This window comes from Dendropsophus ebraccatus, chromosome 15 (assembly GCF_027789765.1).
Source record: "Dendropsophus ebraccatus isolate aDenEbr1 chromosome 15, aDenEbr1.pat, whole genome shotgun sequence".
In the NCBI taxonomy this organism is placed as follows: domain Eukaryota; kingdom Metazoa; phylum Chordata; class Amphibia; order Anura; family Hylidae; genus Dendropsophus; species Dendropsophus ebraccatus.
Genome location: NC_091468.1, coordinates 40,350,147 through 40,377,347, shown reverse-complemented (window position 1 = coordinate 40,377,347; position 27,201 = coordinate 40,350,147). Strand labels below are relative to the sequence as shown.

Below are 27,201 nucleotides of genomic sequence, written 5' to 3'. Positions count from 1 at the left end.
TTTCGCTCACTTCATCAGGAGCTAATGAAGTTTAGCTCCTGATGAAGTGAGCGAAACGTACGTCGGGCTTTTTTGCCAGACGGGGGGTGAGACATCAGCATTGGTCCCGTGGTATGGGTAATTTCTTGTTTGGTCCTATTTCTCCTCTGGTTTAGTAGGCTGATTATTTCATCTACCTGCTTGTTATATTCACTATTTTTTGGGGGTTACACACAGTTCCCCTTATACTGCTGATATATACAAATTCTCAGAGGCAGTACACGCTACCATGACTTCTTTGGATTTGTAGTCTTTTTTGTGTACAATTTCTGACCATTAGATGGTAGTATTTTAATTCACATTATAGTCTCCATCTTTATTTTATTTTTACTATCATGATGCCTTGCTGATGCTTCACTCCCTCTCTGGTTTTGACCTCTGTGTTCCATCCCATATATCATTTTAATCGTCTTTGAATATTAATTATGTGAATATAATAAAGATTTTTTGTATACTCTTTAAACTTTTGTGCAATTTCTTTGGTTTTTGTTCTGGGTTCACACTATGTATATTTCATGGTGCATTCACACCTACAGGATCTGCAGCAGATTTTAAATAACTGAACACAGCATCAAATCTGCTGCAGATCTGCTGCAGATCCTGTAGGTGTGAACGCACCCTCAGGCAGTATTTGGTCCTCATGTCAGGTCCTCATAGCAACCAAAACCAGGAGTGGATTGAAAACACAGAAAGGCTCTGTTCACACAATGTTGAAATTGAGTGGATGGCCGCCATATAACAGTAAATAACTTCCATTATTTCAATACAACAGCCGTTGTTCTAAAATAACAGCAAATATTTGCCATTAAATAGCGGCCATCCACTCAATTACAACATTATGTGAACAGAGCCTTTCTGTGTTTTCAATCCACTCCTGGTTTTGGTTGCTATGAGGACCAAATACTGCCTGAAATATACGTAGCGTGAACATAGCCTAAGTCTGTACATACCTAACACTGCCTCTCCAAGGAAAGCCTTACAGAGACAATCATCTCAGTACCCGCAACCAGACAAATCAAAACTTCTGTCATTTTACTATGACAGGGTCAAAAGTTTTCTTAAACTGGCAATATGCTTGATACTCATAAAGCGGTTTTTCAGGATTAGAAAAATATGGCTGTGTTCTTTTACCACACCTGTTCACAAGTTGTATGTGGTACTGCAGCTCAGCTCTATTCACATCTATGGAATTGAGCTACAATAAAACTCATAAATGGAGGAGATTTATCAAACATGGTGTAAAGTAGAATTGGCTCAGTTGCCCCTAGCAACCAATCAGATTCCACTTTTCATTTTCCAAAGGGTCTGTGAGGAATGAAAGATGGAATCTGATTGGTTGCTAGGGGCAACTGAGCCAGTTTCACTTTACACCATGTTTGATAAATCTCCCCCATAATGTGTGGACAGCTGTGGCGTTGTTTTTACAAGAAGGCAGCCATGTTTTTTAATCCAGTAAAGACCCAAAGTTCTAAATACTATATTAATATAATACAGCTGTATTTCATATTATGAACTATAGAGAATATAAAAAATGTAAAAAAAAATTTCTGATTGTGGTTGCAGCATAATCATGGATGCCGTTGCCTTATTATACTATAGATCCATTCAAATATATCTTACCTGCTGATGCAGTAAAAGGCAATAAGCCTAAAAACATCCGCAAAGCTGATTCCGGATCCTTCCAGGGAAAAAGCTAGGAAGACAAAAGATAATGGACACCATATAAGACCACAAACAAGACGAGGTTAAATCAGATCCTGGTGTTTTTCTGCAGAGAGTAAGCAGTAATGTTTTGCAACTATCAAACAGAGCAGTGTTCTCCTAATTGAAAACAACTGTGCTGAGCGCCTTTCTGTGCCAGCAGAGCCATCCAGCTGAATATAAGGAGGCCGGAATTTATGCGCCTTTTCCTCATTCCTGGAACATTCACTCATCCTTGAGAAATGGGTCAAAACAGATCGGAGTTGCACAATGAAGACGTTAGAGAACAAAACAAAGGAACTCACATGATCCTCGATTCAGCCTGGCTCTGTCTATACAAATGTGGCGCTAGTAGTATTCTGTAGTAATACTGGGACTGCGCCGATCGGGATGTTTACTTGCTTTATCACAGCAACCAGATGTGTAATGATGGGAATCAGCATCTCAATTTTTAATGTTGCTTTATTAGTAACTAGTGTTGAGCAAACTTGCCCAACGTTTGGGTACGGCCAAACCCGAACTTTCTGCATTTGATTCCCGCTGCCTGGGGAAGATGGATGCAGCCTTACGCCAAGTTCGCACATTGTATGACACCGGCCGTTCTGTGACACGGCCGTGTCACAGAACTGCCAGTGTTAGTGAAGATCATCGCAGACGGTACTGTAGTGAGTACACCCGTGAGGCCCGCATCCCAATTTGCCATAGCACACAATGGAAAGTCGCACTCTCCATTGTGTGAATCGACAGGTCTGTCTGGCTGCTATTTAATGAATAAAATAATGAAACAAAACTGACATGGGTATACACTCTGGCTGGGATTCCATTAATTTAAATACAACATATCTTTTGCATTAATCAAGGCTGTTGTTGCATATTGCAACAATGGCCGTGATTAATGCAAAAGATGCATTGTGTGAACATGGCCTAAGACTGTATCCATATTTTTCAAGACTCCCTAGGGCCACATCCAACTTCTCCAGCCACTGGGAGTCAGATGCTGAGCGTTCGGGGTCGGCCAAACCCAAACGTTCTGGAAGTTCACTCAACACTATTAGCAACGTATCAATCATTTTTATAGTTGAAAGACATATAAACCCAGTTGACCTACTGTTGCCCCATTACTGAGACGTTTGACATGTTGCCATAATGTTAGGGAACACATTATGGCTATGTTCCCACTAGGGAAACGTGACGTCCTATATCAATAATAACAGGCGGTCACTTTTTTCTGCTATGATCCGGTAGTGGGAACACAGCCTTAGCTTGACTTTATATGTCTATAGACAGCTACAGATGTTACCTATTACAGAGAACTACCTATAAATACTCCTTTGTGTATTACTATGCATAAATATGACACAGTGCCGCAATACTGTTAGCATATTTCATGGGAAACATAAAAGTAAATGTCCTGAAAGAGTCAGTCAATGGAGAGCAATGCAAACAATTGTAACTCAGTGGGAAAGCACCATTGTTTTTTATGATATCCTTACATTAGTCAAGCTGTGGCACATACTTCCCTACAGGGAAAAAAACTCACAGGTTTACTATGCCAGGTTTAGATATTTGCAGAAGACTGTTCAACATTTAGTTGTGTTTGGACAAAACATAAAAGAGGCATATCGGGAAAATCTGCTCTGAGGCATGATCGTAGGCGGGTAGCTGTGCACAGCATGAAGCTTCTCTAGTAACATTTGCTTCACAGACAAGGAGATGATAGACAGTGAAAATCATACCCTGCCTGTGCAAGGAGAGTCATTTATAGCAGAAATGCTATACAAGGAGACAAATATGACTTTGATCAATGTCACTCTTGCACAATATTACACTGGAGCACACTTTTTAAAGGGATTTTCTACTTTTAGATAATACCTATATGTCAGCTTGGGCACTCAGATACAGATACAGATGGATATAGATGTGTCCATCCTTACCTCATTACTAATCTAAACATATTTATTGATGCCTTTGGTTAGATTACAAGCCTTTTACAGTTACTTGAGATCATGACCTCAGTGTAAACACTGTGTAGGTCTATCAGAGAAGACATTTGGATATTGTAAAAAGCAGTTATAAAAGAATCCTTTTCTTGACTTATTTAATAAAAAGATAAGGCGGGACACATCTGTGTTTTATGACCAATATTATATTGGTGGAGAGGCTGGTTTGGGTACCTGACCAGAAGTCACTATCAAAAATCAGATCAACTCAAAAATATTTAAAGCGAATGAACCACCAGGTACATCGCTTTAAGATTTTTACATCAATAGACTGGAGCAGGGATGCTAATGCTTTTTTTGAGCCACAGTCTGATTCCTGCGCACAGCGCCGGTCTATCCTCAGTCACTGGCCTGAAGCACTAGAGGTGGACCTGCCCGTCCCCAGTGTGACATTCTGCCCTACCCTCTGTGACGCGGCTCCATTAGAATCAATGGAGCCCTGTCACCAAGGGGAGGGGTTTCGTCCCACTGGGGGTGGGTGGGCCCACCCACCAACAGTGTTTCAGGCCGGGCCAGTGACTGAGAATAGACCGACGCTGTGCACGATAATCAGAAGAATAGGACCTTGGCACCGACATCGCTGGCGCCGGCTATTGATGTAAAAATCTTACAGTGATGTACCTGATCGCTTTAAAATTGATGACTAGTAAAAAAAAAAGGGTTGCACATCAAATGAATAACAAGGATATGAAAAGAAATTCGTCAACTACAATTTTTATTCTGATCTCCTGACACTGTTAGATAGCTGTTAGGTCAAGGAGACACATGGTACCTATCATATATCTAGCTGTGCTTCCGTAACATAGAAAAATACTTTTATTCCATAGTACAGAGTCAAGGAGGCTTTCCAGAGCTCCTGAACTGCAGCAAGCTGTAACGCCTCCTCGCTCACCCTCCCATACTCTTAGTATCAGAGAATAAAAGCAATCTTTCTACATTCTGGAAGCACAGACAAATATATGATAGGCAGAGTGTGTCTCCTTGATCTAACACCTATCTAACAGTGTCGGCATTATGGAACGTGAATTACAGCTGACAGATTTCCCTTAAAGAAAAAGCATTAAAAAGACCCCAGTGATTGATGGTGATTTTAGAGGATGCGTTAAGGCTTTACTTACTATATGCACTTTCTCTAATCACAAATTCTTGAACACAAGATCCAAATTCTTCAGGAACCCTCAGGGAAATGACTTTCTTCAGGAGTGCTGAAGACTTCCGCACCAGAAAGGTCTGTGAAGAAGCAAATTGAACAACATAAGTGGTAGGCTTAAAGAAGAAAACACATCCCACGTCTCAAGTTTCTTTATAACTGTATGAGGTCTCTGTAGTGAGCCAAAATGAATTATTATGGCATCTGTTTCTGGCAATCCAGCTTATACTGGTCAGTAATTATTTAGTGAGAACAATAGGATCTCTATAAATGTCTTACCATTGCTTTTTAATCTTGTTAAACCAATAATATTAATAATTCCTTTTTATAGCGCCAATGTATTCTGCACTGCTTTACAGAAACGAGTCACTGTACCAAATCATCCTGTCTGCAGGAAATGTATATAAGCAGGGGTGTATATAAGCCAATGGCTAGTTAGGTCTTCTGGTCATGATTCTGGGCATACCTTTTTTTGTCTTCATAGTCCTTTCCAGCACTAAGGTATAATATTTTTTTTTGTTAATATGCAAATGAGGATCAAGTGCCCAGAAGGCGGTCCCCAGTCCAGCCCACGAGCAAACACCCCCTGGGCACTTGAGCCTCGAAGTCAAAGGCTTGTATCTTGCTAATGGAGAGGACATAGAGATAAAAAAACAATGTATGCCTGGAATCCTGATGAGAAGACCTAGTTATAGGCTTATACACACCTCTTCTTTCCTTTTTATCCATGCCAGTAAAACCCCTTGTTCGGTTTCAGCCTATCACTTGCATTGATATATGTCATGACTCCACTAGATAACTATGCTTCAGTACAATAAAGAACCATATTAATATATCAGTACAAAAATACCAGGAAAATACCAGCGGATGGAATCACATTTTCCGTACAGTCATGCAGCCCTGTGAATGTAGAAGCTGGAGGACAGCCAGTCAACTTGTGTATACAAGATAAAGCAGAGCACACATACTGCCGTGACTCATGACTGTCAACTTGTCCGTTCACATGAAACGCTTTGGGCAATATCAGAGATTGGTACTGTGTCTCTGATGCCAAGTTACATCCTAAAACTAGATAAAGACGTCCACTTGGGTATGCTCAGTGGTGTGTTGGATGTGGTTTTTGAGTAACAGAAGGGAATGATGATCAGAGGCTGAGGTGGGACATCACTGCAGCGAGTGACCGGCTGAGCAAACATTTACTGAGTGGGAAGACATCACTGAAACGACAGTGTCCAAGGACTGATGATCACTTATTTTTTATTTTTCTGCTATCTTGTCCCCTTTGAAATAAATGTTCTTTCTCCAGCCAACCCCTATAATGGGTACATCCAACAACCAATGTTTGTCACTACCTTAAAGATGCACTCTGGGATTTATTTATTTCTTAGCCCATATAATGCATAATCACTAAAGATAGGTGAACCTTAAGTGCGTGTGGGTTAGTCCAAACCAGAGCCTACAACATTTGATTACCTGTGGCTGAAGAAATTGGATGCAGCCCTAAGACTGCCTGGAAAACATGGATTCAGCTATAGGCCATAGGCTGCATCCATGTTTTCCAGGACCTAAGACTGCATCCAACTTCTTTAGCCACAGGTAATCAAATGCTGCACGCTCAAGTTCAGATGAATCCCAGTGTGCTCGAGGTTCATTCATCTCTAATAATCACCACTATTCTTCCTTCAGTGTCATCTGGTTCATTCTAGCTCAATCAGGCATATACAAAAAGGAACATTTAAAAAACGGTGCTGTTGGTCACCTATATGCTGCACAGCATCCAAAACATGGTATAGATTTCAATATCATCCGTCAGGTTTCCGTCATGGTTCCTGGTATTTTACATGGCATATATTTTCACATATTCACCAGAACTGTTTTTATAGGAGAAGCTCTGAACGCATGGAGCTTTATGAATGTAAGAGACTTGTAAAAGAGTTTTTTTTTATTCTTTTCCTTTACAGACAATAGATGAGCTGGGTAACAATGACATATAGTATATTTACTAGTTTAAGATTTACTTAGTTAAACCTATGGGAATCAGGAAACTCTATATACTCTTAATAGTATGAAAAATAATAGGGTGGAGATTTCCTTGACAGAAGAAATGTATGGCAGGAGTCCAGCCCAATGAAAACCTATCCAAGAGTGAAGAGGGCCAAGCTCCATTCTAACCTCAACAGCTCAGCACAATCTCAGCCCACACCATCTAATAGCCTCAGAGGTTCAGATTCAGACACAGAATCGTCGTTTATGCTGCGCTCATCAGGATTGTGGGCACATTCGGGAAGGAGCAGGACGCTGTATTTTTTTTTCCAGAGACATTTGCTTTTCTTAAAAATAGTGCAACCAGCTGATACTATGTGCGGAGCGCTCTAGCTGCAGCTGTCCAGGGCCAGGAATGTCACGAAGCCCATCCAGAGGGAAATTTCACTTTTCATAATGTTCCATTGTATTCCCAAAATTGTTAACATTTGCAAGTAACAGGTGCTGGACAATATAGTACTTGGCTCTAGCAGCCTGTGTGTATACTGTGCACGTGTTGTAATACATACTTCATCTACTGTAGTACATAGATATGGTGTACTGGCATACCGGCAAACAATCCTCCAATGCTGCACTATGCACGATAAAACATTGCACCTCATTGACCATTTTTAATGCCTTAAAGCGAGTGTACCATCAGTACATTTGCTTTAAGGCTTGCATATGGATAGAACGGCGCCGGTGTGGGGAAGCCGGTGCCATGGTTCTTCTTTTGAACCACGGCCCAGTTCCCGCATACAGCGCCGTTCTATATCCGGGCACCTCTACGATGCGGCTCTATTGATTTTAATGGAGCCGCGTCATAGAGGTGCCCGGAAATAGAGGGGCAGGGGTTTCTTCCCACTGGGAGCGGGCCAGCCTTCCCCCAGTGCTTCACCCCCGATCGGTGTCCGGGAAGAAAACGGCGCAGTACGCCGGAACTGCGTCACAGTTTAAAAAAGGACTGCGGACCCGGCTTCCCTGCACAGTCACCGTTCTATCCATGTGCAAAACTTAAAGTTAGTGTACTGATGGTCCCCGATTTGTACAATTATGTCATGGAGGGCATAAGGGACTCAGGAGTGGGCTAAGGTGCCGAGTCTCCTCCATACATCACAGATATTGGCTATACAATACCCACCCACAGTCGGAAACAGGAATCGCAAAGTTTTACTACATTGTGAATTTGAAAATTTGGTTTTAGAGCATTGATTTGGTTTAAGAGCTCCCTGTACTGGGTGGGAGGGGAAGTGGGGGAGCAGCATGGTCTGCACAGCGGGGTCTACAGCACTGTATTCTGACCCAGGAAGTCTCCCTCACCTTGCAAATCATAGCAGATCCACTTCAGGCTGGGGCTTGCATCAGGGGACAGGACTGTGGAGGTAATCTCTTCATAGCTGTAACCCCTCTCTCCCCGGACAGAGAGCGCTGCATGTATGTGCCCACATCTGCCCTGCTCATTCCTTCATGCTCCCTGCAGTCTCTTTCAGCCCTTTTGTTTCCCATCCTCTCCATTCCTGCTATATTGTGCCTGCACTTACACTCAGCTATCCACACTGCTGTTATAATGTGCCTGCACTCACACTCAGCTATACACACTGCTCCTATGTGCCTGCACTCACACTCAGCTATACATACTGCTGTTATAATGTGTCTGCACTTACATTCACCCATTCAGAACAGATAAAAACTGAGGGGGAGGGGGGGCTGGAAAACAGCTTTTTGAGTATAAAAAGAGGCTTTTTTTGCCAAACAAAACCTAATACATGGTTCCTAAAATTGCTCATACTATTGATTTCTGCAATAAAAATTTAAATGACAGTTACACTTTAAGCATAAGGCAGGGTGAATATGAAACCATTTGAAACGATAGTCCCTAAACCCAGAGTAAATCTCCTTGTGTGTCTCCAATATATGAACAATACATTTTACGATGCACAGGAGAACAAACCCTGTCTTATTATATCTTACACGTACCGCAGGAGGCTGATCTTGGAGGATGCCCTGGACCTTGTCATCACTCAGACCAAGTTGAAGCCACACAGGATGAGTGTGGAGAAGTCTATCCAGGATGCTGGGCTTATAGGCGATGCTTTCATATCCCGAGTCCCGAAGAAAAGCTTTCTTTTCGACCAGTACGTTCTTCTCCATCTCTTTTTCGACGCTGTGTAAAGAAATAGTAACACTGAATGACGTTTCTCTGGGGCTCTTACAATGACTATTACACCCACTGTTTGTATACCGACCCCCTTCTAATCTACTCAGGGTGGAGTTTCTAATATAATGTATTTCTGCAGGTACGCTGCCAGACACAAAACTGATTTGGCAATGGAACAAATTCTGGTGCTTTCTAGATCTGATCTGGACTTGATGTCACGTCAAGTAGTGTTTTAATACTTTGGCAGCACAGTGCATGCTTTACCTCTGCTGGGCCCTGGATGGTAACGTGAAATAATACATCATTGGTTATGCTCAGCTTAGAATCAATAAGGTCCTTGATAGACCTCCTAGATTGTAGTGACCGGCGCATTAACGTTGCATGACTTTGTTTGGCCTTGATATATACCATGATAGTATACTGTGTAACATCACAGCGCTGAGAACTGACATACTGAATGTAATATAAGGTGCGGAGGTAGATGGGGAGAAGTGAGAGCAGAGAAATCACAAGAGTATCATACAGTGCATACAGTATATAAGCTGAAGGTAGCACTATGATGGAAGCTTGATGTCGGACATGTTCATTTGAATCAGGAAAATGGAAACCATCAAATAGTATAAAGAACTATGGGAATACTGTGGGCAAGACAGATTCACTGTGGTATGAAAAAATATTAAATAAGCTATACTCGCCTATGCCACTCCCCCACCACTGTAGTCATGGCAGTTCCTGATCCCTGTCATGTTTTGTCTGTCTTCCTGTGACATTATAACCATGCAAGAATTGTCCCAATGGGTCATGGTGGTATCCAACTTCAGTCAGTAAATGGCTCCGTTATAGCAAGAAGAAACCCAAGAGGATCGGGAGATACTGTGACTGCAATGACGGGGAAGCTGGATGGGTGAGTATAGCTTGTTAATTATTTTACTATACCACCAGCCATGGAGATTTTCCCTTGACAACCCCTTAAAGAGTCAAATGGCATGTTTGTTGGCCTCTCCTCTCAACCACTGAATAGAAACACCCACTGGACTCCCAAGCCCAGAATATGAAGATTTAAATTAAAAAAATACATGTTATACCCAATATTTTCCCAAAAAACAATATATGATTCTGCTCAGCTCCCCCAACTCTATATTATGGTGTCTGCAAATTGGACTGTAATTTTACTGTGAAAGATTCCCTTTAAATTTATCATGCATGTCTTTTAAAATAATCTCTCCCTAAATGCATTGTTTGGCATGTAGCCCTTCAGTCGGGTCACCTTATGTATAACTAAAGCCTGAGACTGAAGCATATGAAATTGCACAACTAGAAGAACTGTCCACACACAAACACCCAATGATGTCGTACTTTGGCCTCGAAGGCTTTTAAGGCTGAATATCCTATACTTGTCCTCTTGACCCTTGACCTTTGGAGCTGGTTAAATTGTCACTTTCCAAGTTGCAAAACAAATCGTCTCCTAATTAATTCCATTTTGATGGACTTTGATGGATTCTGACCTAAGTCCCAGTTTTTATTACAGACCATTTGCATAGCGTTCCCTGTAAATTAAATGCGTTCTTCAGATATGAATGTTTTATAAGGGTGTTGTTGCCTGAACAAGCGCAAATTCCTCAGCGCTGCCAGGAGGTGATGCCGGGCAGCCTGGCACTCACTACCACAAACCTACGGTGCATAGCCTTAAAATAGGAAAAACAGCCCCATTATCATGATAGTTAGCTGGGGCGTAGTCGGCCAAATATGCTTATTTTATCTTGTAAAAAAAGGTTCTCTGTGGTGGTGTAGGCTGGCACAGGATCCTCCGTCACAACCACATCACACAGAGAAGCTTACTCGCAGCTTTCCTTAAACTGACTTGTCTTGCTCTCTTCCTCCATCTAGTGGAAATACAAGACATCTTCCAAGGGTAAAAAATATTTATTTTTTTTATGCTGTACGGTCATGAAATCTCTCTGTAAGCATTGGTGTCCACTAAACAATCAACTCTGGAAGAATCCAGTGCAGCACAATAAGGTCTCATGTATTATACAGTTGTGGATGTTGTATGCCAGTGCATGTAGTCTGTACAACTCCTTAAAGGGGTTGACTACTTTATAGTTAAGTTGCTCAGTGTGCAGTATTAGTAAGTGTACTCACTGACAGCAGCTCCCTGTGTACCTCAAAGAACTAAAATCAGGCTCACCTCCATCAGGATGTGCTGTCCTGCTCTGTGGTGAGTCTGTCCTTAAGATGGCCGACATGGAGCAGCATGTGTCCATTCTCCGCCTCCAGTGTCTTCAATAGGCATATACAGTCTCGGGGCATATGCTCCTCTATGTCGGCCATGGACAGACTCAGCACAGAGCAGGGCAGCACGGCCTGGATGAGGGGAGTCTGATGTTAGCTCTATGAGGTACACAGGAAGCAACTGTCAGTATATACAGTGACTACGCTTACCAATACTGTACACTGAACCATTTTAATTTAAAGAGGCCAACCCCTTTAAGCATGACACTGCGCAGCCTTGGCGCCCCATTAAGGGTGTTCTCCAGGACAAGGCCATTGAGCAGGATACACAATATAGGGAGCTGAGGCTTCCAACTGTGGCTATGTAGAACAGCTGATCAACAGGGGGGATAAAGGACTCTAAGTCACTAAGTCACTGTGCTGCGTTTATGCATACATACATACATATATATAGATAGCCAGATGAAGCATGCCTTTATTTTTCTTTTAATGAATTTGTACAGAATGTGGCAGAAAGAAAACATTTAACTGGAGTTATTGTAGAGAGCTTAGACACCTCTAAGTGAGCCTAGTTATGGCTCCATACAAATCTAAGCTATAATATGGCAATGTGCACAAGCCCTAAGCCTATTATAGGATTTGGACTGCACACGGCTGCATTCTGCTGTAGGATTTGTGATTAGAGCACAGGTGTGTAACCCGCCGCCCTCCAGCTGTGCAAACCTACAATTCCCATCATGCTTGGACAGCCAAAGCTTTAGTTGTCCAGGGATTGTGGGAATTGTAGTTTTGCAACAGCTAGAGAGCTGCAGTATGACACCTTTTATAAGAAAGTTTGGTATTGCAACATATTGTAATATCATACTTCACATAGATATAGGAAATGGATAAAGACTACAAAATCAAGAAGAACACATCTCAATCACTCTAGAGCTAGGTAACCCCATAAGCTTCAGCCAAACTCACTGTATATTGGGGCCTTCCAATTGTCCCTTGATGGCTAATGTTGGGGAACAAGATGGTTAGGCATAATGGATTTTAACTACGTAATCCTTTTGCTCTTGGAGAGATAAGTTGCTCCTAGAGGTATATGGCAGCGGCTTACTCCATTATTCCCATTCATAATACATTCATGGCTAGCCGAGCTGGTTAGTCTATGTTGGTTATATTGCTTTCCTACCCAAAAAAAAATTCTGGTAGGAAATGAAAAAATATTAGCATCTATCAGGCAGCTAAAACCTACATCTCCCCTAAAAACTCATCATACAATTATTCCTCACCTACTAGATGTAACAAAAAGACTGATTCCAAGATATTATAAAGAAAACTAAACCTTCAAAAAGTTTTGAAGGAAATCAGATCAACTGGTGTCAGAAAGTTACACATATTTGTACTACTTACACATATTTGTACTTATCAGCTGCTGTATGTCCTGCATGAAGTGCAGGCTTACACAGTGCTCCCTGCTGCCACCTCTGTCCATGTCAGGTAGTGTCCACAGCAGCAGCAAATCCCCATAGAAAGTTTCTACTGCTCTGGACAGTTCCTGTCACAGACAGAGGTGGCAGCAGAGAGCACTGCGCCATATAATTTGCATAAAGGGGACATAGATGCCCCAAAAGTAATAAATAGGAATGAGGAGAGTCCTGGAGTTCTGTAGAGAGACATCCTTATTTACAGACACTTTTCCTTTATACTTAATTGAGATGTAAATTGATAAGATGTATTTATATAAAGCTGCACATAGCAGAGACACCTAGACCTGTCGGGTACACTGCGTTCTGTGACGTGGAGCGTCACCATTGTGTGTGTTTAGAAAGCATCCTGTATCCCACAGGCCGACACATCCTGTATGGCTGCTCATTGCTGCGGACAATTAGAAATATGCAGCTCTGGCGACATAACTTCTGGGGAAAGATTGAGAACATCAGTGAGGATCTGGTAAACACATTAGAACGCAAAGCTCCGCTCTCATGTCGTAGCCAGCTGGACTGACCACATTCTAATGAAACGGTAACAAGGACTGCATGCCAGCTCCAAGCCATTCCTAGCTGGCGCTATATAGTGGCTTATTCTTAAAGTAGAATCAGCTCAGCACAAGTTTATACTGAAATTCTCCCCTTTGGAGGGTATAAAAGGTTATACAATGTGAGCTCAAATGTGACCGGCCATTACAAATGGAACTGAGTAGTATGGGGATCCCCTGACCTGTTATATGCCAGGTGAGACTGAATGGACACACTGCACAAGGGCACAACTTCTTCCATTCAAGTCTATAGGAATCACAGAAACTGCCATATTTCCATTCAGTAATGTGAAGGAGGAACAAAGGAGCCCTGTCCTCCAAATAGAAGGGGGTCCTAGAGGTGGAACTGCAAAATAGCAGATATTATTTGCCATGTCTTGTGAAAATACTGTAAATGTCTATTATAAAATGATGAAAGCTGCTCTACTAGAAATTATGCATAGTCACTTTAAGGCTATGTTCAGAGGCTGTATGAGACCGGCCGTTCCGTGGTCTCAGAAAAGATCATCCCGGCCAGTACGGCAGTACCAGCTGGATGATCTTTAGCGCCGCTGAGCTCTGTTGCGGGCGCATCCATACATGCCCGCATCAGAATTCCCCGCTGCACGCAATGGAGCGTGCGGCCGAAGCTGCACGCTCCATAGTGTGCACTGACAGGGTTTTCTGCGGCCGCTATTCAATGCAAAATGAAAAATGACATGTCAGTTTCTCACAATGGCGCTAGGCGCTTCCTCAGAAGGCAGCACTATGTAAGTATTGCAGTAATCACGGTTGTTGTTACAACTTAGCCTAATCCTGGAAGGATATATAGTTCTTAAACCATATGTCAGAAATACTAATTTGTTCCCTATAATAGTCAAATATATGTGGCTTACTATCAAATAGATTAGGGACCTACCTTAGAAACTACCAAGTCAGCCCTGATGTTGGCATGTTTAATATAGGATGTACTGTAGTGTACATAGCCTGAGCTGCTGCAGAACCTCTTCTGAGATCAGCTGGCATTAAAATATGTATTGTTTAAAGGGAACCTGTCACACTGGGGAACAGGGGAAAAAGCACCTTACCCTGCAATAAAGATTTTCATACTTACCCTCTGAGTCCTGGTGACGCTCTGGATGCCGGACATATTTGCTGAGATTTCCCTGCTTCTCTTCTTTACACTAATTATTCTAATGAGCAGAAATGAGTCCGACGTCCATAGGAAATCACCCATCTTTGATTTCCTATGGACGTCGGGATCATCTCTGTTCATAGCATATTGAGCATGAAAAAGAAAGCAGGGATATCTCAGCAAATTCGTCCGTCATCCAAAGCGTCACCAGGACTGAGAGGGTAAGTATTAGAATCTTTATTACGTGGTAGAATGCTTTTTCCCCAGTCCCCAGCATGACAGGTTTCCTTTAAGTAAATGCCTCTTGTTTTATGACCTCTTAACCATGACATATTATCATGATAGACGGACACTGAAAAGTGATACCACTAATGACAGTCTGCTGGGATGCTGTCCATCTGTATACTTTGGCAAAACTGAACTTAAAGGGGTCATTCAGGATTATAAAAAAAGAAAAGCATGGCGGCTTTCTTCCAGAAACAGCACCACTCTTGTTTGGTTGTGATATTGCAGTGCAGTTGCATTGAAGTTAATGGAGCTGAATTGTAATACCGCATACAACCTGCGGACAGGTACGGAGCGGTTTCTAGAATAAATTAGCTATGTTTATCTAATCCAGGACAACTTCTTTAAAAAAATTATACCTATATTAATTTTATTTTCAAATAAAATGTAACATATAGGGGGAGATTTATCAAACATGGTGTAAAGAGAATCTGGCTCAGTTGCCCCTAGCAACCAATCAGATTCCACTTTTCATTCCTCACAGACTCTTTGGAAAATGAAAGGTGGAATCTGACTGGTTGCTAGGGGCAACTGAGCCAGTTTCACTTTACACCATTTTTGATAAATCTCCCCCATAATCTTCCATTGTAGTCTCTTAATTTCTCTCAAATTACAAAACCTACAATAACCTGTGAGACACCGACTATATCTGTGTCCATCACTGTGTACACCGCCTCTGCTGCACTTTGCTCTCTTCTTGTAGAAAATCAATAGCAACATATTTTCCGCTCTTACCTCAATATCTACACAAAGAAAGTTGACCTGAACAACAGCCAAAGCAGCTTATCCAAGGCTCTCTTGACCATTTTCCATGACACGTGGTCTAGCAGGTACCAGACTTCTAATGGTGACAACCTCGTAGAGCCGCTATTAAAAATCCTTTAAGGCTTGCACCCACCTTGCCACATTTGCGCTGCTATGCAGTTACATAACCCTGGCTACCGGCCTCTTATTGTTGGTTATATGTAATAACATTCACATGCCAGGAGAATCAGTATTTTAGGTTTCTTCCAAGTAGCGTAGCACTCCAGGCTATTTTTATTTTGGAAGAAATTTTTATTGCTCCCTTGTCTATAAAATACAAAATGAATCAACATACAAATAGTGTAACTAGCTACTGTTATCTTGTGTCTACAGCTTCTATACAGACCAAAGTGTCTCCATACACACTACAAACATTTCCCGTGTGTGCAGTCTGATCCTACTGACCTGTTACTTCCATCTGCCCTAGCTTTTTATTTACCTACAATGCATACAGCCCTTACAATAACTATATAACAGCCTAGGTGATTATTAACATATGTGTAGATCACTTCACTTACACCTTACCCCAGAAAAAAAAGCACTAAAGTCTTAGCTAGTTGGTGTCTCCTATTTTTGCAATCTGCTTTCCTCTAATATTAGGGAATATCAATAAGCTAGTGCCATGTGCTGTAGAGAAGGGGAGGGGATAAGAAGGCCTGGACTCTGTACCTGCAGGCTGAGCCTAACTGTTCTTAGAAGGTAAATCAAGGCTTCCCGGTCATCTACAACAACACATAAAGCTCAGGGTTGCTGTTCCTTGTGCAAATACTAGTGTATCTACTGCTGTATGTCAACAGGTCTGCAGTATAATCTACCTCAGCCCCTCCATTTAGAACCAGGAGCTCAGTGCTCATTGTAACCCTTTCATTGCAGCTGCAGTTTATTGAAAATCTGCTCATAGAGCACCTTGCAAACCCAATGCATCAGTAACCCCTTTCCCACCACAGGCTATTTATAGTACTGTACTGTGTATGTCATCCCCCAACACAAAGTTCAGTGTCTATTCACCAGCACTATGTCATGGCATAGCAGTAAGAACTAACTGGTGTTCCATGCTATGACTGGCTGAGGAAGGGAGGAAGTAACTGTGTGTACTACTGGCAAACAGCTCAGCCCTAGACTTTCTCCCTAAGATGAAGAGCAAGAGCTTTCAAGGGCTCAATAACAGCAGTGAGAGCACTAAAATCACCTGTGCCATCTACGACCATATTGTGAGGCCGCATCTCCTTGTAACCAGCTCTTTCCTCCAGACATGGGTGCTGATGGAGAGGCATGTGACACGTTATCTCTGTGCTAGTTTCCTGATGTGAAGACACAAGTGAAGGTATTATTCCAAGCTTTCTGGTTGTATAGGAGCATAAGAACATGGCAGCTTTGCCTTAAAGCACCTCTGTACCCACAATCTGTTCCCCCCAAACCGCTTGTACCTTCGGATAGCTGCTTTTAATCTAAGATCTGTCCTGGGGTCCTTTTGGCAGGTGATGCAGTTATTGTCCTAAAAACAACTTTTAAACTTGCAGTCCTGTGTCAAATTGTTGTGGCCTAGATTGTGTATGGCCTAGAATTGCAACACCCCTCCATCCCGCCTCATTACTAGAAACGCCTAGGACAGGTGCCTTAACGATCAAGCTCATGTGCAGTGTTCTCACAGGTGATGAATAGGAGAAATTGTTCTTGGGGCATTCCTAATGATGAAGAGGGTGGGGAGGAGGGATAGAGGGGTGTTGCAATCCTAGGGCACACACACTCTATTGACAATTTGACACAGGGCTGCAAGTTTAAAAGTTGTTTTTTAGCACAATAACTGCATCACCTGCTGAACGGACCCCAGGACAGATCTTGGATTAAAAGCAGCTATATGAAGGTACAAGTGGTTTGGTGGGGTCAGATTGTGGGTACAGAGTCGCTTTAAAAACATCATAAATGTCCACTTCGATTACCAAAATATGTATGTATGAGTGTGTAGGAGTAAAGGAGAAGTATTTAATATAGTACAGAGGAAAGACCCTTTTATATTTAGATATTTAGCTTAATAGCAAAGCGCCATGACCGATCATTGACACTTGGCAGGAAGTCCAGTGGTAAAATATTTAGAATTGTTACAGAACATGAAAATGAAACCATACTTCAAAGTAATATTACATAGATGGAGACCCCTCCCCACCTTTCCTGTCTCCTCTCTCCTGCTGTTCTTTGTTATAACAATGAAAACAAGAAGTCCAGGCCAAATCCTGGAAACAGCTTTTGATGATATGTAAAGTAGGTATGCGGTAACATATGATCCCATACCTGCAGGCTGCTTGCTTTTGCACTGACATTTTCCAATTCAAGGCATCCATGACGTGTGGGCATTAAAGGGGTTAGAAAAACATGGCCACTTTCTTCCAGAAACAGTATGACCCTTGTCCTCAGTTGGGGTGTGGTTTTGTTTGATGGAGCTTAATTGTAATACCACAGACAACCTGAGAACAGGGGTGGTGCTGTTTGTGCAAGAAAGTAGCCGTGGTTTTTGTAATCCTAGATAACCCTTATAGGTAATCCTTATTGGTATTTCTGCCCATACCGGGACACACCTGTAGCATGCTTGGCCAAAGACAGTATATTTGTGAGTACCATTGGGTTTCTTCATCTTGGTATCCATTTTATTTGCGGGATAGAGTAGTGTAGTCTACAGTGCTATTCTGTCCCACTAATAAAGCGTATACCGTGTAGAAGCTGTATTCCAATGTATATATTATTGTACATATAATAGATGGGAATGGTTTCTACCACTGCCCAGTCCTAGAATGTGATGAAAAAATCCTTTTCAGGCTATGTTCAGACTTTGTAAGAGATCGTCCATTCCATGACCCAGCCGGTCTCAGAAAAGATCATCCCGGCCAGTACTGCCGATGATCTTTAGTGCCGCTGAATTCAGACTCGGGCGCATCTGTGCTCGCACGCATCCGAATTCCCCACTGCACACAATGGAGCGTGCAGCTATAGCCATTGTGTGAACTGACAGGGTTTTCTGCGGCCACTATTCAATGAATAGCGGCCACAGAAAAATGACATGTCTGTTTCTCGTGGCACCACTGGGGATCCTTGACGGAGTGTATACTATGTGTATACACTCCAGCCGGGATTCGTCAGACGGCACCACTACGTAAGTACCATAGAAATCACAGCCGTTGTTACAACGGCCGTGATTACTATGCAACTTACGTAGTGTGAACATAGCCTGAGACTGTATACGCCATAGGTGAATGAACCCCTCATAGTCATCTAGGTGCAGTCCTTGGTCCAAGTAGTCTTGCAATGATGCCTGCTAAGATTATTTAAGATTATTTGTGCAAATGGGGCCGTTGTTATGAAATACAGATGTGTTTTTTACGTAGTGTGAACCCGGCCTTAAAGTGATGTTGTTGTGAGTTTAGTTCCAAAAATCCAGCTGACAAGTCCCCTTGATACAGAAACATATGGAGTCACTATGATGTGGTAGCTGCAGATTAGTGTAATTGTTTAACCTCAATGACTGAAAAGTGAGGGGTCACAGAGGGTAAAGTGACATTGATAGATGACACTAACACCTGTGCTTGTGCCCTGTAATCCTACACATACGTCAGTGTATAGATGTAGTCACTACTAGGTCTATTTACTCAGCTTTACACAGCGCTGTCCTCAATCTAACCTTTTTATCCACAGTAATAAATAAATATATATATATATATATATATATATATACACATACAGTATGTATATATGTATACACTAAACAGTGCATCTGCTATTAGGACAAATATAGAGAGAGCTATGAGGGTAGTCACCCAGTTTTCTCTGTTTAAAGCATACCTGTCATTATTTATTTTTTAAACTGCATGGTTTTCTTAGATTAACTTTCAGATCGGTGACAAAAGAGATTTTAGTGCTCCTTATTCTATTACTGATCCCCCCTCTATGGTGGAAAATTATTTCTTGTTCTCCCCATTTCAGGGCTGTTTGCTGGTAGTACACACACTGGCACTTCTTTTACCTTACTTGTCTGGCCAGTTACGGCACAATACCTACTCCTTACTGCTATACCATGACTGCTGGGGACTAAACATGCTGCTCTTTGCTGGGGATCATTTACAGTACATTACTATAGCCAGCATGTGGGGGGAGAAGGGGTTACTGATAATGACAAGCTAAAGGGAGGGAGACAGTACATTCAGGAGGCAGCACTGTGAACATACAGCAGTACTAACACTGGTACTAACACACAGCTGCCAATGGCACACATTGGCCCAGGTTTATTAATCTGTGTAAACAAATATTGGTGTCATTTACTCATAGCAACCAATCCAAACTCAGGTTTTATATCCTAACAAGCTCTGTTAAAATGAAACCTGAACAGTGATTGGTTGCTATAGGTAAATGACAAAAATATCTGTTTACACAGATTGTGTTATCTACTACAGTACCTGGGGTGGGGACTGTGTATGTGTAATATATATATATAGGTATATATTTATATTTTTTTAAGCTATTTTGGGAAATATCTGCTTCTGAATCCTTCTGTTTTGTACTGTTTTACTATGAGCTTTAATAAAGCTGTTCCTTCTAGGAAACACATAAACCGAAGCTTATTCCCTGCAGTAAACAGGCTGAAAATTCATTTTTATTTTCCTTTCCCCTTCTGTTTATCCCATTCTTCTTCTTTTTGCTCCCACGGCAAATGTGATCCCAGATCTAAGGTCAGGCTACATATAAATGGAAGATGTATCTGTAAAGCTACTTATTAAGATACCTACCGTATATACTGATATGAGATCCCTAACCTGGTATTAAAACACTGCTCTCCTCTGTTATTCCTCCTGGAAAAGTATAGATAAACTGACAACTGACTATAAATACTGTCAATAGAGTATGTCTCTACACATGATGGTGTCCTTTTAGAGATTGATCTTTATAAAGTAATAACAGAATAAGGCTGGGCATTCCCCTAATGGCTGGACAAGGAAGGCCATAGCTTTGGCTGTCCAGGCATGATGGGAATTGTAGTTTTGGGGGTCCAGAGGTCTGACACCATTGCTAAGGACAAACCCAACACATTTCCTTGAGGAATAAACTTACTCTAATGTATTTTGTAAAGGAACATTTACTGAGTTCAATCTAGTCCCGGGGTTCATGCTGAGAATAATATGCACTGCACATGCAGCAGAGAGGAGTTGGTTACAGTAATTAACTTTTCATGCTAGAATGGTTTTGTAATAAAACTTGCTTGTTTGGTTTACAGTCCAATATAAACAGAAGAGATATTCTTCCACAATATATTCATATTACACTGATGCTTTCAGTTTCACTAGACTGAATGCAACATCTGGCTCCACGTTAATAATAATAATAGTAATAATAATAAAAATAAATAAAAATAAATAAATAAATAAATAAATATATATATGTTACTAAACTTATTATAGAAGGTAAAGAGAGTGGTTTTGTTATGGTTGTAGGGGATCTCTCTGTGTATTAAGCGGCTTTATACTCCTAATAATCGTGCCAGTAACCTATACCCGTACACAGCGAGATCCTGTTTACTGGGTAAACAGTAATTGTTAACTATTAGTCATCTTGTTTCTCATATACTCAGCGGCCCAGCAATGGACTATGGCATGGTAGAGCATTCATTCAGGAGACTAGCCAGACAACCAGACTGTTTTATGTATATATAATATTACAGTTCAGCTCAGGACTGTTTAGTGCTCAATAATATCATTTAAAGGAGAAAGGTCCACAGCTCCAGATAAGATTTCAAAAGTTTATTACTTGTCCATAAAATACATAGCAAAGTTAAAAAACACGCCAACGCGTTTCAGGATAGGCTCCCCCAATCATGGCTGAATAATATAACAAGCTACTATGGAGAGATAAGTGCCAGCACCTAACCTAAGGCTATGTTCACACTTCTGTAAAACACAGAACACGGCCAGGTCACAGAACGGCCGCTGTTTGTGAAGATCGTCCTGGCTGGGACTGCAGTATCGGCCAGATGATCTTCCTTTATGCTGAATGGGGATTCAGGCGCATCCATGTGACTTGTCAGGCTTGTGTGGACACTATTCAATTGATAGCAGCCGCAAAAACTGACATGTCAGCCTTTTGTGTGCCCGCTAGGGATCCCGGACGGATTGCATACTATGCGTATACACTCCAGCCGGGATTTCCTCAGACTGCAGTACGCGTAATTTTATGAATTAATCGCGGCTGTTGTTGCGAATCGGCAACAATGGACGTGATTAATTCAAAACTTACATTGTGTGAACACGGCTCAATACTGTATGTTAGGCAAACTTCACTTTAACTTAATCTCCTAGTAAACCCCTTACAGTGGTTCATGAGATAACAATTTAAAGGGAACTTGTTCGCTCTATATCATGCTCAGAGCTGCAGACATGGCAGAAAAAAAACAAACGATACCTGTCTCTTAGTTGATGACACTTTACAAAGCTATAAAATCACGTTTTCTTTCTAAACTCAAGGGGGGAGATTTATCAAACATGGTATAAAGTGAAACTGGCTCAGTTGCCCCTAGCAACCAATCAGATTCCACCTTTCATTCCTCACAGACTCTTTGGAAAATGAAAGGTGGAATCTGATTGGTTGCTAGGGGCAACTGAGCCAGTTTCACTTTACACCATGTTTGATAAATCTCCCCCAAGAGTAGTAAAGGCCGCGCTGAGCTACACCGCTTAAACTAGTGGTTTTGTTTTTTTTGGCATTTTGCCATATTTCAGATATTTCTTATTTGTTTTGCTTTCACTAAGAAATCACATCATCTCTCATAGAACATCTTTTTCAGGTTTCGCTATGTGTTTCTTCCCGATTTAATAGGCATAAAACAGCTTATTTACTCTGCTGATCACTATAGAGAATGTACATAGTAAATCAAGAGAATAATAGTGTAACTATAGGAAGTGATATGATAATATTTGCCATGAAAACATTGGAGCTGAACAGGTCAGACGTACGGTAGGTCCCACTTCTAGTCAATGACGTTTCATTCTCCCCTCTGGTTTTCTCATCTAGAATTAGGGATCTCAGTGGGAACTAAGGAAACAAATCCAAAGTTTTCAATTGGGAACAATTTCCCTCTTTTGGGAACAGTACTTGTTTTTGGTTGCGGATACTGGAGAGGGGCATAAAGCCCTGCGCTAATGTGTAACAAAGCACAGTCACTCATGTCATAGACATTAACTTTCAGCTGGCCATAACCTTCTTGTCTGTAAGTGAAAAGACAGTCATAAAGAGACAGGGTCCATATAAATCATTGCTCTTGAGTCATGTGTTGTGTAATACAGTCAGCTCAGCGAGTTTCTGTCAAGTCAGATGTTTCTATCTGAGCACAATGTTATGAAATACCAACCCAGACTTACTATGGCAAAAAGCAACTTTTCAAAGAATTTGTCAATTACCTTAATTTTCCTCAGAAATTTTAGATGATTTAGGTATAGAATGGTATGATTACTAGAAGAGATGATGGGCAGATGGAGTTGTATCAGACACTGTACAGTTATTTGAGGCGCTGAGAGTTTGCTATATGTAGGCATGCATGCTATGCAAAGGAGGGAAAAAAAAAAATTCCCCTTCAAATCTATTTTTTTTAAATGTATCCAAACGTGTGTGTGTGTGTGTGTGTGTGTGTGTGTGTGTGTGTGTGTATATATATATATATATATATATATATATATATATATATATATATGTAATTTTGGGATAGGAAAGCCTGTAAATTTATATATATATATATATATATATATATATATATATATATATATAAATAACCTACCATGTGTCTTTGTATTAATGTATGAGATATAGAGATATAACATTGTGAACCCCACTGGGGATGATATGAATGAGTAAATAAATACATGCACCATGGAATATGTTGGTGCTCTACAAATAACAGTTAATAAACATTACAGTGTAACTACAGAACAATATAAGAACATCGCAAGCACTTACAAGTGCAAAAGAAGAGGTCAAAGTCTCCTATTCCATTGTCTACTAATGTCCACCTCCTCACCTCAAGCACTCGATCAGCTCCTCTTCATCACGGACACTGAATTCTGTCTGTACCATCTCCTGTTTCAATTCCCCGATCTCTGTGGCAATGGTGTCAATGAGCTGAGGAAGGACAAAACACAGTGACGTGAGTCGGTAGAAGAGGCGTGCTCAGACTTCAGGCAGGTTAAGTCACTTCATTGTCAGGAGGCGGTGAGTGAGGATTGTAAATCTGCACGCCCTGAACTTCCCCAAATACACTGGAAGATGAATCACAGACAGAGGATGCGGCACAGTAAAAATTCCATAGTGTACAATATATACACTGCCTCAATCCTCTAGCCAGTTACAATGGTTAGTAATGTAGTAATAAAATACAATACCAACTGGCAAATAAAAATAAATTAACACCTGTAGCATGAAATAATCTGACCTGTCAAACTTTGTTATACTACAACAAAAGAACAAATAAACAACAAAAATGACTACAGAAGGTGATAAGTGATCTGCTTGTAAAATTGTTGTCAACTTAGCAAAAGATCTTTGTATAAATTGTTAGTTCAGGTATCTGTCCCAATACGTAATGGAGTTATCCAGGATTAGAAAAACACAGCTATGTTCTAACAAAAACAGCACCACCCCCGTCCTCAGGTTGCGTGTGGTTTTACAATTCAGCTCCATTCACTTCAATGGAACTGAGCGGCAAAACCCACACACAAACTGAGGACAAGAGTGGCACAGTTACTGGAAGAAAGCGGCCATGTTTTTTCTGGGCCTGGATAACCCCTTTAATGGTCGATTGGTTTAACAGTTTTAATGTCTGTACTACAACGTAACACCAGATTCTGTTTGCTGTAACTTTACTGACGATTAGATTACCATTGAATTAAATGGAGATCCATTTTAGTAGAAAAAAGAGACTCCTGTAAAATGGACTGTAAAAATAAGAGTTGAGGAAAAAAAGAAAAAAAAATTCACCTGCTGCACGGCTGCAGCGGTGCTCCTCTCATTCTTCTGGCTCTGCGGGAGCACGAGTGATGTCACTCGTACATCACAGCGCTGAAAGAAGAGAGCGGCCTCTTGTGGATGGAGAAATAATGCTGCCTCTGGCCAGAAGAGGAACTGGCAGGGTCAGGAGTCAATGGCTCTTAAGCCCTGTGAAACATAACACCATATTTAACTGTGCTACTTGCTCTGGTGCTGCCGCTGGATGGAGCAGTGTATCTGGAATTCTGGGCAGTTTCCGCTTGTGCTATCCAGAATTCTGAAAGCCCCATATGGTTCTATGGGGCATTCGTAATTTCTGTGTCTTCTTTCTGGCATGGACACCCTTCAGGAAAAATTCCTGAAGGGTGTCTGTGCCCCTATGGGTTCGGAAATCTATCTGTATTTTCTGATAAGAAAAATCTGATAGATTTTCCTAAAGTCCTAGCCTGACCAAGAGTCTGAGAACCCAGTCTGAAAGCTGTCAGCAGTCATTAGACCCATGATCAGGGCAGAACTTGCAGTCATGGATGCATAATCTGTGGCTAAAAGTTATACTTGAAAACCCAAACTTAATGTTCTGTCAAACAGTGAATTTGATGTGTCAATGGCTGCCAAAAAGTCAGACCACTTTTTAGCTAGTATTTATGTAAAAGTGCAATCCTCTTCATAAATATGACCTGCTTCTTGACAATCCTGTAGGTACACCCCCTATGTATGTTATTTTGGACCACTGGCAGTGTTGTTGTATATTGCTGGAAATGTGTTGGGAACAAGTAGCCGTAATATGTGGCAACACTTTTTGCAGGAAATGTCGCCACATTGCTTTATGAAATCTGGGCCAATGTCTTCTATAAAGGGGTTGTATGATACTAAACTGTGCATATTTAGAAGCAGCACAATTTATATCAGGTACTTCAGCGTAGCCCATTTCTTTGTGAATGGGACATAACTGCAATACCACACACATCCTAAGAGTGGCGCTGTTTCTCAAGAGCGCTGATCAAATGAAACTGTGCTGTGATTGGCTGCTATGGGTATTATCAGACAGTCTTGGTTTCCGTCAGATTGATAGTTTTGGCACACAGCTTCCTGGCTATAAAAAGTCAGAATCCTAAATTCTAAATTGCCAAGTACACCCCACTCCACCATACCAACCCTGCGGAGTACACTACTTGCTTAAGTTATTTTAATGATCTTAAGGAACAATTAAATATTAATTCATGGCCAAACTGACCCGAACAAAGTAATCATTACCGTATCCCATAACCACCTACTAGGAAACTATGCCTGCTAAAATGGACTCTGTCACATGGCAAGCTTCCGGGCTAACAATGTCAGGTGACAAAGGCTTTTCTTTCTGCAAATTACATGAGTCACCTAGAATTACTGCAAACAAGAAGTTATATGGCCAATAAGTAACATGCGTTAGAAGCGCCAGGACAGCAAAAGGTGACACTTTAGGCCCCCATATTGGGACTACTGCACATTAAAAAGGTATTCCACCCCCTTGGAGATCCACAGATCAAGGAAGACTACAACTTCAGCTCACCGCATGGGGTGCCAGCTAGGTGCCCTGCATCTTTGTCATGTGCATTAGACCTAAATTTATTTATTTTTCATGTGTTTTCAGTAACCGAGCCTCACAGTCCCTTCTCTGCCCTTTTATGTATTCTTTTTTGGCCTCTAACCTTAAAGATCTTATCCAATATTTGAAAAAAAAAAAATCACAACTACTATCTTCCAGAAACAGCGCCATTTTTTTCCTCAGTTTGAGAGTGGTACTGCAGCTTGGTTCTACTAACGTTAATGAAGTTGTAGCTGAGTTGTAATACCACACGCAACCTGAGGGCAGGGGTGGCGCTGTTTTTGGAGGAAGCAGCTGTTTTTCTTTGTTTTAAATTCTGGATAAGCCCTTTAAGATGTAAGTTATTTATCAGCTGAGAAGCCAAGGAATTCACAACAGGCTGTTAGTGCCCTGCTAACTGACAACTATGCATAAATAGCCTGTATAACCCGAGTCTTTGGTCTGTCCCATATGACTCACCTTCTGGGCTCACAGCTGACTGGGCTGAGGGTGGAGGAAAGGAAAGGTAGTTTTCCAGTGGTGAATCCACAATTCCTTATCCCAACCTCCGCCATTAACTTTGTCACTAAAAATACATTTAGGTGGAGAATCCCTTAAATTGTTTCATACTACAATATATGAATATGCTGAATGTGAGTGGATAAAAACTGCCGTAGGTTTTCATCTCTAGCAGATAATGATAATAATACCTTTATTTATATAGCGCCAACTTATTCCGACGCAATTTACATAGTTTGCCATCACTCAACTCTACTTCTTACCCACATGTTTATTTATAGTGTGAACTGTTGGACACAGATTAGAACTTCCTGAATTTTGCCATTGTTCTCTCATTCCCGTTTCCAAGGTTGTTTCCGACCCTGGAACTCAACTACAAGATCTCTAGAAATGTGTGAATGAGTACGAAGGGAAGAATTCAAAAGTAAAAACATTTACAATCCATATATATATATATATATATATATATATATATATATATATTTATATATATCAGTGTTTCCCAACCTTTTCCACCTTGGTGCACCTCTTAGGAAAAGCTTTTACCTTGGGGAACCCCTACCAAATAATGTGAG

The 27,201-nt window shown here is 41.2% G+C and overlaps 1 protein-coding gene across 3 annotated transcripts in view; it reads right to left on the bottom strand.

The window, feature by feature from the left end:
- RIN2 (Ras and Rab interactor 2) overlaps positions 1 to 27,201 on the bottom strand; it is a 114,393-nt gene that overhangs the window by 28,703 nt on the left and 58,489 nt on the right. For all 3 annotated transcript variants that reach the window (XM_069954164.1, XM_069954162.1, XM_069954163.1), the window contains exons 3-6: positions 23,579 to 23,679; positions 8,890 to 9,076; positions 4,859 to 4,970; positions 1,660 to 1,732 (exon numbers count right to left, since the gene is read on the bottom strand). In XM_069954164.1, the coding sequence (XP_069810265.1) occupies positions 1,660 to 1,732; positions 4,859 to 4,970; positions 8,890 to 9,076; positions 23,579 to 23,679 (473 nt within the window). The remainder of the gene's footprint in view (positions 1 to 1,659; positions 1,733 to 4,858; positions 4,971 to 8,889; positions 9,077 to 23,578; positions 23,680 to 27,201) is intronic.